Below are 14,953 nucleotides of genomic sequence, written 5' to 3' on the forward strand. Positions count from 1 at the left end.
CTGGACTGTTCCTTAGAGAAGTAGAATAGATTTATTCTGTAGCTCAGAAGTGTCTAGATTAGCTGCAGTTATGGACACCGAGAGCCTGGGAGGAAGCTGCCCTCTGAAGGCATCCCGAGGGGCAGAGAGGCACCCTCAGTCCACAGAGGTGTCGGGTAGGATGTTAGCTTTGCGCTCAGCTTCAGTGCAGTACTTCTCAGGAAGGCCGGTGGCTCTGCAGGAGAAACACAGGTGTAAGGGCTGGAAAGGGTGTAACGGGTAGGGATAGAGAAGGAAACCAAAGAGAAGGCAGCAGAAGCAGGCATTTACACAACCTTGGGATGTGTACCCCAACCCTGGTCCCCCAATCCATCCCCCAAACACATCCCTGTCAAGGCTCCAGCATCCTGCCAAGGAGTTCCCAGAGAGCCAGGAAGACCCCATCCCAGAACTTTCTCCAGGAGCCCCCTTCAGAGGGCCACAGCCCATGTGGGCCTGGAGTCAGGCCCTCTCCACACCCCTGTCACCATCCCTTCATTCCCTTAATCCCACACTTCCCAGCCCACCTCCCTGGGGAAGAGGAGAGGAGCTGGGCAGGAAGGGATGCCGGCACACCTCAGCTCCTCTATCTTTTTCTTCTTGATGCCTTCAATGCGCTCACGCCACTTCTGGGCCTCCTCTTTGAGGCGCCGGCCCTCCTCGAAGGTGGCGATCCGGTCCTGCAACTGCTTCTGCTGGTTCTCCCGCACCTGGCGCTGGAGCTCATTGGCATACTGTAAGCGCCCCATGGCCTTTTTCTCCTCCTCCAGCTGCTGCTTTTCAATCTGCTCTCTCTGAGCCCTAGAGGAGGGACACGGTCGAATGGCCTAGGCTGAGCTGTCCCAGCCCAGGGAAGTCTTTGGGGCAGCTGTTGGGTAGGCTCGTCCTAGGACACGCTGCAGAGACCAAGGCCCTCCACACTCAGGCCCTTCACTTCTGTAGCTCAGAGATCAGCCCCAAAGGCTGATCCCAGCCAGGCCCGGGTTCATGGCGTGTGACTCTATGCCATGGGCATGTTTAGAAGGGCCCAACGCTTGGGCCCGGAGAGCTAAGGCTCTGCTGTCACTGTTCTGAAATTCTTAATTGTTGAACAAAGGGCTCCACATTCTCGTTTTTCACTGAGCCCTGCAAATTTTGTAACTGGCCCTACAGCCAGGATGTCACCCACTGGAAGCTATTGTTCCTACTCTTCTCTCCTATAAGGATGCCTAACTCCTCTCCAGCTTGTTCTGAGATAGCTTTCTTTCTCTCTCTCTTCCTTCCTTTCCACTAACAATAATAATGACATTAACAAAACCAACAAAGAGGATGTTTAGGAAGTTCAAAGAAGTTGTAAAATCTGCAATGCTGGTTCTTAGTTGCTGGAAGAAGAAGGAACTTAGCCTGTTATCTCTGATTTTTCTTACTACTCTCAGGAGCCTCTTCCACAAGAAAACTTCACGAACCCTGACATCAGAAGGAAAACGGCTAACGTAGGCCAGATGTTCCCAGAAAAAAAACTCAAATGAAATGTATTCACATCTCAGAGGAAATGCAGTCATAGGCCATCCTGAGCTAACTCCTTCTTTCTTCCTCAATGTAATCAAAAACAAAAACTAAATGTAAAATCACCTTAGGCCAGGACCTCTCAGCTGGGGTCACTCATACCCCAACCAAAAGCACCACTTCACAGACTCATTTCCCTCTAGCTATCTTCCAAGCTCCACCATGCATGGCATGTCCTCTCGGTGCTCAGCAGCTCTTTTACACCATGTAGACACCTCCTAAAATTCTATACCTTCCAGGTTTATCAGAAGAAAACTGCTGACTTCCTTGCCCCTCTGTACTTATACACCAAATCCCCACTGCTCGGACACATCTGTGAAAGCAGAAAGATTCTCCTCCTTGCCTTGCCATTATTTTCCTATATAGAGAACAGGTTTTTTTATTGTTTCACATTATGTGAAACAGGGTGGAAATGGGGAAACTGTATGTGTCACTAGAGAGCCCCTGGGGTGGCAGGTGATTGGAAATCTAAACAGGGAAGGGCCTGGTAATTTCACAGGGCTGGGGCAGGGATCCTGGAGGCTGGCTGCATTACAATCCTCTCGGGGCTTTCAAAACTACTGATGCCTGGGCCTCACCCCAGACCAGTTAACTGAGAATCTCTGGAGTTGGCTCCTGGGCACCAGTACTCTTTGAAAGCTTCCAGGCATTTCTAAGAACCATTGGGTAGGGAAGGTCAGCTATTTCTGCTTAGTCAACAGGCTGACAGTTAAAGGCATCCCTCTGTCCAGAAGCAGGAAGTCCATATATAGGCCATAGAGGAGGCCATGCTCTTGAAGTAGGAAAAGTTGGAATGCTGGCCATGGAAGAGATGCTCCTAGCACTTGGAGATGCCCATTGTGGTGGTCACATGGCCCTGGAGACCCTAGGTCCAGATGCTAACCTAGAAAAAGGTGAAATTGAACTTAAAGCTAGGGCTGGCAACATCGTCCTCAATGGTGAAAAACTGAAACCATTTCCTCTAAGATCAGGAACAAGACAAGCATGTCCACTCTCACCACTATTATTCAACATAGCTTTGGAAGTCCTAGCCATGGCAATCAGAGAAGAAAAAGAAATAAAAGGAATTCAAATTGGAAAAGGAGAAGTAAAACTGTCACTGTTTGCAGACGACATGATACTATACATAGAGAATCCTAAAGATGCCACTAGAAAACTACTAGAGCTAATGAATGAATTTGGTAAAGTTGCAGGATACAAAATTAATGCACAGAAATCTCTTGCATTCCTATACACTAATGATGAAAAATCTGAAAGAGAAATTAAGAAAACACTCCTATTTACCATAGCAACAAAAAGAATAAAATATCTAGGAATAATCCTACCTAAGGAGACAAAAGACCTGTATGCAGAAAACTATAAGACACTGATGAAAGAAATTAAAGACGTTACAGACAGATGGAGAGATATACCATGTTCTTGTATTGGAAGAATCAATATTGTGAAAATGACTATACTACCCAAAGCAATCTACAGATTCGATGCAATCCCTATCAAATTACCAATGGCATTTTTTACAGAACTAGAACAAAAAAATCTTAAAATTTGTAAGGAGACACAAAAGACCCCGAATAGCCAAAGTGGTCTTGAGGGAAAAAACACAGCTGGAGGAATCAGACTCCCTGACTTCAGACTATACTACAAAGCTACAGTAATCAAGACAATGTGGTACTGGCACAAAAACAGAAATACAGATCAATGGAACAGGATGGAAAGCCCAGAGATAAACCTGCACACCTATGGTCAACTAATCTATGACAAAGGAGGCAAGGATATACAATGGAGAAAAGACAGTCTCTTCAATAAGTGGTGCTGGGAAAACTGGACAGCTACATGTAAAAGAATGAAATTAGAACACTCCCTAATACCATACACAAAAATAAACTCAAAATGGATTAATTAAATAACTAAAAATAGAATTACCATATGACCCAGCAATCCCACTACTGGGCATATACCCAGAGAAAACCATAATTCAAAAAGACACAACGTTCATTACAGCACTATTTACAATAGCCAGGTCATGGAAGCAACCTAAGTGTCCACCAACAGAGGAATCGATAAAGAAGATGTGGTACATATATACAATGGAATATTACTCATCCATAAAAAGGAACAAACTTGGGTCATTTGTAGAGACATGGATAGATCTAGAGAATGTCACACAGAGTGAAGTAAGTCCAAAAGAGAAAAACAAGTATTGTATATTAATTTATATATGTGGAACCTAGAAAAATGGTACAGATGAACTGATTTGCAGGGCAGAAATTGAGACACAGACGTAGAGAACAAACGTATAGACACCAAGGGGGGAAAGTGGCAGAGGGATGGGGTGGTGGTGGGATGAATAGGGAGATTGGGATTGACATATATACACTAATATGTATAAAATGGATAACTGGGCTTCCCTGGTGGCGCAAGACGGGAGTAGGCCACAACAGTGAGAGGCCTGCATACCGCAAGAAACAAAAACAAACAAACAAAAAAAATGGATAACTAATAAGAACTTGCTGTATAAAAAAAAAAAGAAAGATAGGCTGCATCACTCAATCTCTACTTATCTGAGCATAACTTCTGTAATTTTTGTAGCCCTCCACCCTAATTAAAATTTTGTTTGGTTTATTTCCTATTTTATTATGATTTTTTAAATTTTATTATTTTTTAATGGCTGCACTGCACAGCATGCAGGATCTTAGTTCCCCAACCAGGGATCGAAAATGGGCCTGGCAGTGAAAGTGCCGAGTCCTAACCGCTGGACAGCCAGGGGATTCCCTTGTTTGTTTCCTTTAAAAATGTTTTTGATGTTATAGAGTCTGGACCAGAGCAAGAAGAGAGTCTTTCCGTTAGGCCAGAACACTTAGAGCCAGTAGAACGTCCCAGGGGCCAGGTCTGGTGGTGGAAGATCTAACTGGTAGAAAGTAGAACTACTGAGACTGCTCACTGCTTTGGGGTAGGAGAAGGGAGACAGACAGTGAGAGATGTGAACACTTAACTTCCACTTATGTGTTGGAATTATAACTAAGCCAACATAGAGAACAAAAATAAAAGGATAAAGAGCTGACAAGGCCAGAAAGATGGAGAAATACAGGTGAAGCCCATCCAAACACGAGTCTCTGACATCCTTCTTAGATGACTGGGCAAGAATGGTGTTTTATTCATCTCTAATATCTCCCATAGCATCCAACACAGAGCCTTGACTTTACGTGCTCAGTACATATTTGTCAAAAGACCTCCCTCAAAGCCCTGCTCTGATGACTCGCAACCCTGAGCGTGTGAGTTCTTCTCTCCCTCTCTCTTCAACCTCCCCTGCTGCAGTTTCAGCCCAAACTTGTCGAGGGACATGGAGGTGGGGAGGGCAGAAGAGACCAGATTTATACCTTTACTTACACTTTTAATGCTCCCGGGGAGATAATCCCTATAATAACCAATTCCTTAATCACTTCCAGGTAGGTGCTATTTTCCAATTCTTTAATAAAATTCTTGGCTCAAGTGTCTTTGAAATATTTCAATTATCCATCTAGTTAGAATGACCCCACCAACCTGGTCAAGGTGGATGCACACCTGTCCGTGGACATGCCAGAAATTGCCTCTCCACCCAGTACGGACCATCCCTGCCACAGTACCAGGAAGGGAAGCAGAGGTTCCCAGCTCCTCCTACCGAAGAATCCTCTCGAACTCATCCCGGTCCCGTTGCACCTGAACGGCCAGAGCGTGCTCCTTGAAAGCCACCTGTTCTTGCCGACTTTTCCGCAGTTTGGCCTCAGTTTCCATCTTCTTCTGTGCGTTTTCCTTTTCCTTTCTGCGCCACTCTCTGTCGGCAACCTCCTGGTTGCGTTTGGCCCGCAAGGCATCCTGGGAAAGGAGAGGGCGGGGAGACCAGTGAGGATGCAAAGTAACCTCAGGTCCCTTTAGGAAGACACCTACTTCGGACTCTGCCCCAGCTTGCTTTGAGAAGCCCCCCGAATTTCTCTAGCAGCAGGGTTATGCTAGGAAAGAATAAAGGGAATCCTGTCATAGAACTTTCAGGTCAGAAGATACCCTGAGGGGTCATCTTGTCCTTCCCCCACCCCCAGCTCATTCCAGTTCTCTCCCTATACCTGAAACACCTCCCGGCTGTCCTGCGATTGCTTCTAACTTTAATGACTGCTAATGATGGAGATGGCACAGTTTCCTCTGGTGACACATTTCAGTGGTTAGTTAAGGTTGAAAGTTCTTTATGTGGCAGCCAAAATCTTTCTCTTGGACCTTAAGCACGTAATACACTTCTCGATCCTTGCTTGCCATGGGCTTGGAAGCAGGCCCATCTCTCCGTCCTCCAGCTACTGAAGTCGAGATAACTTGCATCCTCTCTTCTATACCCTCACCCTTGAGACCATTCTACAGGCTGTCAAAGGAATAGTTAAGGGGATGGGAGAGGCGGAGAGAAGCTGAGACTGAATAGGTACCTGCTCTGCCTGGTAATCCTGGGCCTTCTCCTGCATTGCCCTCAGGCGGGCGATCTCCTTCTCTTTCTCCCTCCGGATTCTCTCCTGCTCAGCCTCAAACTCTGCTTCTCGAGCCTGCCAGGAAGAAAAGGCCTCACAGCATGGCTCCCATTGCCCCAGGCTTGCAGAGAGAAACTGAGACCCTTGTCTATTCAATATCCCCCCTGCCCCTTCCTGACTCCTTTTAAGGTAGGGCAAAATGACTAGCAATGCATTGACATGAAAATAATCAGCATTTGTAAGATGCTTCGTTGCTTACAAAATGCCTTCTCCTGTAATATCCCAGGTGGTCCTCACAACATCTCATTAGATTGATATTATAAAGAAACTGATGTGCATAGAATTCAAGGGTCCTGTCTAAGATGGCACAGCTAGTAAACTACCAAACGGATTCAAATGCAGGTGAGCCCAGCCTTCATGCTCTCTCCGCTACTTCACAATTTCCAAGTTGCAAGGCTGCTGGGCCAAGTTTCTAGAAATAACAACTGTGGCTTCCTGTCTGTCTTGTAAAGTACAGGAGGTGGAAGTTATCTCATTAGTCCTTTTGGGCAAATGGCCAACCGTGCGATGTGCGGCCCCCCAGTGGTTAGCAGATACCTAAGGAATGAACTATCAAAATTAGCTCCCTTTGCCACTTCTCTGAAAAAGCAGACATATCCCTAAAAGCTTTCTATACACCGCTTCCCAACTATGATTCTTGGTTAGTCATAAGACTAATAATGGCTTAGGTTGGGTGGAAATGTGATCATCCCACAAAGAATGTTCCTTAGCCTTGTTCCACCTTTCCAGACTTCTGTGCACCCAATGAGTTGTCAGCTTGTGAGCTGTGCACAGCTGGCTGTGTGTCAAGCTGGTCTCTCTGCTCCACGTTGCCCTAGATGGCAGGGCAGGGAACTCTGGAGGCTTCCACCACCAATCTCTGCCTTTAGCTCTAAGGCGGCAGCCCCGGCTGTAAGAACAGAGACCACTGTGAGGTCAGGGAAGGGCTTGTGATACACTTGGATTCTTCTGGTGGGCTGTGGGCATGCCCAAGTGCCCGATCCCTTTGCCAGTTTCCTGCCTCTCCCAGGTTCTCCTGCCAATGACATTTTCATGTATGAAGACAAGACATATTCCTCTCCTGCTCAGAAATCAATGGCAATTCCTCATCATCCCACACTTGCAGCTCTGCTCAAGATCCAAGGCATTCCCAACAACTGCTCTCAGCTCTCCATCATCTCGCTACCTCGTTTCCCATCACAACCACCAGAGACTGTCTGCTGCAGCCAGTGAAACTGTTCACCAATTCCTACACGTGACTGGCTTATTATCACCACCTTCGCCCATTCAGAGAAACAGTTGCTGAGTTCCGTACGTTGTACATAGCATTACTCTAGGTACATTCAGCCTGTCTGATGCTGGACACACATTGAAGCATTCGGGATCTTTTCAATCAGTCAGTGACTAGGTTCACAAGGCTGTTGTAACGACTAGATAAGACAACACACAAAGCCCTCAGCACAGAGCCTGTGTACAGACTAAATGCTTGATTAATGGTAGTTGTGTGATCGTTATTATGCTGGAACCCCCGTGTCCCCAGTCTCGCGTTCTCACTCTGTTGCCTGCATATCCCTGGCATCCAGTAAGGAAGCCAAAGCCAATAAATGAGCTTTGCTGAGCTTCATTTTCTATCGTTTGCATTTGCAGTATAGAGGTATATCAAATATGCCTTTTCCAATTGCACCCACACCCTCCCCCTGCCCATAATTAAGAATCCCTACCATAGAGAAGTATGGTATCATCATGGAACCTCAAAGCTAGTAGGGAAGGCAGGACCCACGCATGAGGAGTTGAATAACTTTCCTGCCAGCTCAAGTCTTTCCTTCTCTTCTTATAGAAATCCATGCTCACTCCATCCAAACCATGCCTAAAAGCTTTCTTTTGCCCTCCATTCCTCACAGACCCCAATCATGCCATTACTCATTCTTGCCCCAGAATGAGTCCACATATTCATGAGCTGCATCTCCCTATAACTGTTCAAGGGTATTGCTCCCTGTTCCATGGTGCATTTGTTCTTATAAGTACTACAGGGGGTGGTGGTTGAAGGCTCTATTTTCTGAGCCTTCAGTATAGGATGAGCCATCCAGTATAGGATGGATGCCATCCAGTATAGGATGGATGCCCAATATAGGAATTTTCACAAGAAGTTTATGGGGCAGCTGACCCATGATTGATTACTGAAGATATAATTATCCAGGTCATGAGGAATCCACGAAAACTATACTTTCACCAATAGTTTTCATTTTCTTCCCTGCCTGCACCTGACCCTCACCCCAACTTCTGATCAAAGGTGTTAACAAGGACAATGATACCCTAATTGGGGTGTCCTTTCCAGGCTACTCTCTGGTAATGAACAAGGGGACTGGCCAAGTTGAAGAGAAAAAGAAGCCAGGCCCTTGAACTAAGGACATGAATTTTAGGATGATGACGTAACTACCTTCTGTTGCGTTAGCTTAGTTCTCATGCCTGCATATCCCTGAGACAGACACCCCATTCCTGCTCAGAAGTCCCAGGCACCGGTAAGCAGGTCCCTACCATCTTCTTCTTGGTAAATTCCATCACCATCTGGTCTGCCAGCTTCTCCTGAGCCAGCAGCTCTGCTTTCTGCCTCTGGTTTTCGTCATTGATGCGTTTGATCTCAGCCTGCATCTTCAGCTTTTGCTGGTGTCTTCGTTCCAAGTCCTGCCACCGAAGGAAGAGAGCATCAGAGTAGAAGGGGAAAGATCAAAAGATACTGGCCTCTCGGGATGGAGAGACACAGATGGAGGCAGGGAGAGAGATGCACACTCTGAAGTCTAGCTCCAGTCACTGCCCTTGATTAAAGCTGTTCTTTCAAGGGTCATCAATGACCTCTTCCAGCCAAATGGCCCTTTGCAGTCTTCATTCACCTTGACTTTGCAGCAGCCTCTGACACTGGGGATCTCTATGTACTCTCAGGAAGTGGAGGCTCTTAAAATTCTACTCAGCGTCTCCCCCATGTCAGGCAAAATCCTATCCTTTGTTCATTATGCTTTCCTCCTGCCTTCAATTTCCTTCCCTTATTCAAACCCAAACTTTTGGTCTCTGTTCAATAGTGATGATTAAAATAGATAGAGTATTTGGGAGGGAGGGAGACGCAAGAGGGAAGAGATATGGGAACATATGTATATGTATAATTCACTTTGTTATGGGGCAGAAACTAACACACCATTGTAAAGCAATTATATACCCCAATAAAGATGTTAAAAAAAAACAGAGTATTGCACTAATTGAGTACTTTTTATTCATAAGACACTTTATATAACCTACCTCTAGCACCTAAATGTACCCCAAAAACCCTGAAAGGTAGTCCTTGTTATCTTTCTTGTACAGGTGGAAAAACTGAGGCTCAGAGTTTAAGCAACTCGCCCAGGGCCATACAGCTAATGAACTCCAGAGTCAGAATTTTGGAACCTGGTCTGTCTAAACTAAAGTTCCAATCTTCTCTGGAGCTCTTACTTGATTGCCCCAAGTTTTCATTCTCTCTGCATTTCTGAATTCCCTTTGCACTTAAGATGGTGCCACACCTCCTCGGACTTGATCGTACGTTGCCGTGAGGATCCCATTCGCTTCTTGTGTGTTCATTCTGTCCCAGCCAGAGGACAGGGACCATGTGTAACACTTCTTCTCTTTCCCAATACTGAGAGGGAAACAGCAAATACTCAATAATGAGGCAGGGAAGAGGGGGCCAAGGTGAGTGGCAAGTGAGATAGAGAAAAAACCTCAGAGAGAAAAACAATGAGTGATGGACATCAGAGTCCCAATCACCCTGAGTGACAAGATCCCTTCTGAGGAATGAGCCTGAGCCTTTGAAAGCTCCCAATGATCAGACCACTTCTGAGCACGTCCTCAGGTCCCAATGTGGAGGGGCACTGGGACCTTGGGCAGTGGCCTCCCTACCGTCTCAAACTTGGACTCCTTGCTTCAAACTCTCCTACCCATCAACTCACCCCACCTCCCACACTGCTTCCCGCTCCTTCCATTTCTTCAAAGACTAACCGCTACCTGGCCTCCCAGTTCCTCCTCAGCCCAGCTTCTGCCCTGACGCATCCCAGGCAACACTGCTGACCCTCCCCCAGCTTGGCTCACTGCCCAGTTCAGGGCTCTTTCCTCCAGGAAGCCTCCTGAACCAGACCAGCACAGTGCTGTGTGCCTCCCCCCAGGTCCACGTGGTGCCTGAGTCACGGCCGCCAGCATCCCCTCACCCTCCAAGCACCTGCCTCCTTGCTCACGCCACAGTTCCCCTCCTGACACTCCAACTCCCACACTCTTTTTTCCCCTTTTCCCTTTCTTCCTTTCCTTCCTACCTTCTCCCCATCAGTTTTACACGTGCCATTGGTACCCCAGGCAGTATTTAATCCCACTGACCCTCAAAGCTAGAAAAGCTGCTGACTTCTGATCTATGACATACATATAATCATATATTTACTTACTTCTTTGCCTATTTATTTACTTTTTGGTTTGTTGTTTTTGTGGGTTCATTTCATTTCCAAGAAACCAAAGGACTTCCCCGGCTTCTCATCTTTGAAGCCATCGTGAAGCAACCCCAGAAAACTCCCTTCGCTCTCTCCATCTTGCTAGCAAGGTGGGGAAAGCTGCCCTTGCATCACCTGGAGATGATGCAGTTCTAGGCTGGGGAGGCAGAGGTTTCTACCTCTGCCCAATGATACTTCCTGGAGACTCAGGGAGTGCCTAGAAGGACGAGAAAAGGACAATGACCTAACACTGGAGTAATTGTGTTGACTCAGTGACACCTGGAACTTTCTCAATGAACCCACCAATGCCCATTCCCCACAGTCAATTTGGATTTTCCAGTCTCCTGCATATCTACCCCAGACCTGTCCTGCCTGTCCCTTTCCCTCTCTCTCCTGAGCCAGGAGCTTGGCCAGGTCTTGTCTGTCTTCATGGCCCTGTTGCTCCCCTTCTCAAGCAGTTCACAAGGCTGCCTGCCCCTCATCTTCCCTGACCATCTGGTTATCAGCCTCCCAGCCCTCACACAGACCCTCATACTGCAAGTGCTTGAGAAGCCCTCATAATTATAAGGCCCCCCATGAGATCCTTCAGGGCCCCCTGTCACTCCTCACCATCAAATTCACTGGGAGATGACAACTCAATCACCCATAAACATGGGGAAGGAGGAGAACAATAAAAGAATACGTGTTCCACAAGTTAAATGGCACCATGAGGAAATAATCAGACAAATCAGAATGTGGGACATTCTTCAAGTCAAATGTCCTGGATGCTTCAAAGTATCAGTGCTATGAAAATGAATGAATGAATGAGTGAGGGAACTCTTCTAGATCAAAATAAGACTTAAAAGACTTAGTGAATGCAATGCGTGAACCTTGATTGAATCCTGGTTTGGACGAAAGAAAATATATTTTTGTAACAACTGAGTAAATTTGAGTGTAGAGTAAATATGAAATGATATTATAGAATCATTGGATTCTAATTTTGTTGATAAAGGTGTTGTTGACTTGTAAGCAAATGTCCTTCTTCAGAGATACAGGCTGAAGCATTCAGCAGCAAAGTGTCAGGATGCTGGCAACTTACTTTCAAATAGTTTAACAATATCAAAATATGTATATACATCTAAAAGAGACAAGCGACTCAGGTAGATTAACAACCACTAAATCTAGGTGAAGCATTGATGGGTGTGGTACAGTTCTTTCAACTTGTCTGTGTGTATAAAAATTTTTTTAAGTGAAAAATTGAGGGGAAAAAAGAATAAATGCCCCAAATGCTTGCCACGTACCTCACTATGCCAGGGGCCTTTGTATACTGCAACAGATCAGATGAGGCCAATAGAAGAAGATTTGTTTAAGTCTACCTGGTCTGAACAGATGTGTCATCATTACTTTTGCAATGGATATGCTTACTAATTTTAGTTAGGCTAACAGGAAAAAAGGGTTTGACTCCTCAACACAATTAATGACACTGGGATGCAATGTACTTGGGATGAGGCAACAGCAGCGAGTCTAGAACTAAGACACTGCTTCTGTTCACCTACAAAGTCTATAATATCCCTAGATAATTGAGGGAAGACAATAAAACATCCCTATGTTTATCTGTGCAAAGCATGTAGCCATATCTTTCCTTCATGTGTCCATTCACACGGATATGTCAGTCCTGGACCCCAAGTCCCAGGAAGGCAGGGACGGTATCCAAATCACTGCTCCTCCCCCAGCATGACTCCACAGCCAAACAAATGTTTCATAAGGCAATTAAAAATTGATGGTGACGACGATGTGAAATGAGCATGTACCTGACGGCACATCAGCCCACACGCTCAAGCCCCACAGTGTTGGAGGGCTTTTTTGCTGTTGCCAGTGGAACTTGGCATTATCTGTGCAGCCCTGTTACCCTTAGATCCTCCTCTTGGAGCTGCTCCATATACGCCCGAATCTGCTCCTTATCCTGTTGCTGCTGCTCGGCAAGCAGCGATCGCTCCTCCTGCTTCTTTTCCATCTGTTCCACAATGTGCCGTCTTCCTCTGTGAAGAAACAGTGCCACGGTGTCTTAGAAACCAAGGGTCTGTGTCTCTCTGTTCTAACCTCCACCCAAATAACCCCCAAGATGGGAGGCATCGTAGGAACAATGTGACAAGTGCCCCCTAAACATGGCTATGCTTCACGAACCCAGACCAAAGTCCTTCCCCAGAGGGTCCTGGCAGGTTGGTCCTCTTCCGTCTGAACTCCTGGTTCTGGGGCTCACCGTTTTTTTTTTTTTTTTTTTAATTTCATGCAGTCTACTTTATTGATTTTTTTCTTTCATAGATTGTACTTTTCTCTTGTTGCAGAGCACGGGCTCTAGGCACGCGGGCTTCAGTAGTTGTGGCTCGCGGGCTCAGTAGTTGTGGCTCGTGGGCTTAGTTGCTCCGCGGCATGTGGGATCTTTCCGGACCAGGGCTCGAACCCGTGTCCCCTGCATTGGCAGGAGGATTCTTAACCACTACGCCACCAGGGAATCCCAAGAGCTCTATCTGAATGTCAATCTCGTACTCCTTCCCGTAGATTCTTATCGTAATCTGTGTCTTCTCCCACTCTCCCAGCCTTCCTGCCCTCTTTCTGCCCGGGTCCGGGAAGATCCCACATGCCGCAGAGCAGCTGGCCCCGTGAGCCATGGCCGCTGAGCCTGCGCGTCCGGAGCCTGTGCTCCGCAACGGGAGAGGCCACAACAGTGAGAGGCCCGCGTACCGCAAATAAATAAATAAATAAAGATAGAGCCCTCTTGAATGACTCCAGATGAAATACACTAGAGCAATGAGTAAAAGAGTTACATGGAAGCAGGTTGAGACTCAATATAAGGGCCAGGTCAAATCATTAGAGCTGCTGAAAAGGCAGGGATTTTCCTTTCATTGGAACTGTTTATGCAAAAAATGAAGAGCCACTTGGCCATGAAATAAACTTTTATTGGGAGCCTGCTATAGTGAGCCAGGTACCTACTAGAAGTACAAAGATGAATGGTACATGAGAACGGAATACAGATGGGGAGAAAGAACTGCCACTCAGTGTGGTGCAATGACTATTTTTTTTACAAGGACTATTTATAGAGGTAATTCTTCAATTATATAGGTGGCGTTCTAAATCCGGGATACTATGATTCTATAATTTACCTGCGTTGGGACTTGTCCTTTCCTGCAAAATGAAGGGGACTGAATTTATTCATTCTGACACGTATTAAGCACCTACTACAGTCCAAGCACTCTGGTAGGTCCAGAAGCTACAGAAATGAATAAGACAGGGACCCTGTCCTCAGTGAGCATACAGCCTGGTGAGGGTCAGGGAGCCACAGTGCAAGGAGGGGTGTGCCAGAGTATAAAGAGGGTGTGGCGGGACCCAGAGAAGGGAGCCCTAAAGCCTGTCAGGTGAAGTGAGGGAGGTTTCTCAGGGGAGGAGACGGCAAAGCTACATACTAAAAGATGAGAGCGCGTTTTTCGGGGGGAAAGGAAAGAGAAGGGTATTCAAAGGAGAGGAAACAACAAAAGTCATGAGCTTTTGTCAAGACCTGGCATGTTGGGGGAAATGAAGGAAAGCCTCATAGAATGGATGGCAGAAAATGGTGCAAAATGAGGCTGAATTGGGGCCAGATTATGAAGCACCTGTTGTGATCTTGGAAATAAGTTTTAAGAAGTTCTGTGGTTCTCTGAATCACTCCATAAAGGTTTTGAGATGATAACAGAGGAGGATAATGACCATTTCTCATGTCTTCCCCCTTTGCAAGGCTATATGGACCTAAAGACACATGGAAATGACTAAGAGAGGAAGGTGCCAAAGCCATCTCTTTACCGGATGCTCTCTTCCCGCCTCTTTCTGTGCAGCTCCTCCTGCCTCTGAACGGATTTCTGCCGCTCCACCTCCATCATCTGATCCAACCGTTTCTCCTCTGCATCCAGCTCTTTTTGGATCAGCTGCTTCTCCAGAATTTGGGCATCCCGGATGGCATGGCACTTGGCATTGAGGATGATCTGGGGAGTGGAAATAAAGTTGTGGTACTAGGCCTGGGAGTAAGGATGGGGGCGGGAATGCATCACGGAGATATGGAAGTGGGAGCGGGGAGAAATGGGAGCAGAATCCTATTGAGTGTGCTCACAAGCCCAGAAAAGCAATAGTGTCGGGGCTTCCCTGGTGGCGCAGTGGTTGAGAGTCTGCCTGCCGATGCGGGGGACACGGGTTCGTATCCCGGTCTGGGAGGATCCCACAGGCCGCAGAGCGGCTGGGCCCGTAAGCCATGGCCGCTGAGCCTGCGCGTCCGGAGCCTGTGCTCCGCAACGGGAGAGGCCACGACAGTGAGAGGCCCGCGTACTGCAAAAAAAAAAAAAAAAAAAAAACAGGAGCAGCTTTCCAGGG

At 46.7% G+C, this 14,953-nt stretch overlaps 1 protein-coding gene across 3 annotated transcripts in view; it reads right to left on the reverse strand.

The window, feature by feature from the left end:
* Nucleotides 1-12: 12 nt before the first annotated feature.
* The window catches only part of CFAP45 (cilia and flagella associated protein 45), a 27,931-nt gene continuing 12,990 nt past the window's right edge, over nucleotides 13-14,953 (reverse strand). The window contains exons 6-12 of one of the 3 annotated variants that reach the window (XM_024751113.1): nucleotides 14,393-14,571; nucleotides 12,468-12,597; nucleotides 8,622-8,768; nucleotides 6,009-6,122; nucleotides 5,222-5,415; nucleotides 595-819; nucleotides 13-214 (exon numbers count right to left, since the gene is read on the reverse strand). In XM_024751113.1, coding sequence (XP_024606881.1) covers nucleotides 136-214; nucleotides 595-819; nucleotides 5,222-5,415; nucleotides 6,009-6,122; nucleotides 8,622-8,768; nucleotides 12,468-12,597; nucleotides 14,393-14,571 — 1,068 coding nt within the window. In that variant the 3' untranslated portion in view covers nucleotides 13-135. The remainder of the gene's footprint in view (nucleotides 215-594; nucleotides 820-5,221; nucleotides 5,416-6,008; nucleotides 6,123-8,621; nucleotides 8,769-12,467; nucleotides 12,598-14,392; nucleotides 14,572-14,953) is intronic. The other 2 variants (XM_024751127.1, XM_024751121.1) reach the window with 2 other exon arrangements.

Source organism: Neophocaena asiaeorientalis, unplaced genomic scaffold (genome assembly GCF_003031525.2).
Source record: "Neophocaena asiaeorientalis asiaeorientalis breed wild unplaced genomic scaffold, Neophocaena_asiaeorientalis_V1.1 scaffold315, whole genome shotgun sequence".
Taxonomy (NCBI): domain Eukaryota; kingdom Metazoa; phylum Chordata; class Mammalia; order Artiodactyla; family Phocoenidae; genus Neophocaena; species Neophocaena asiaeorientalis.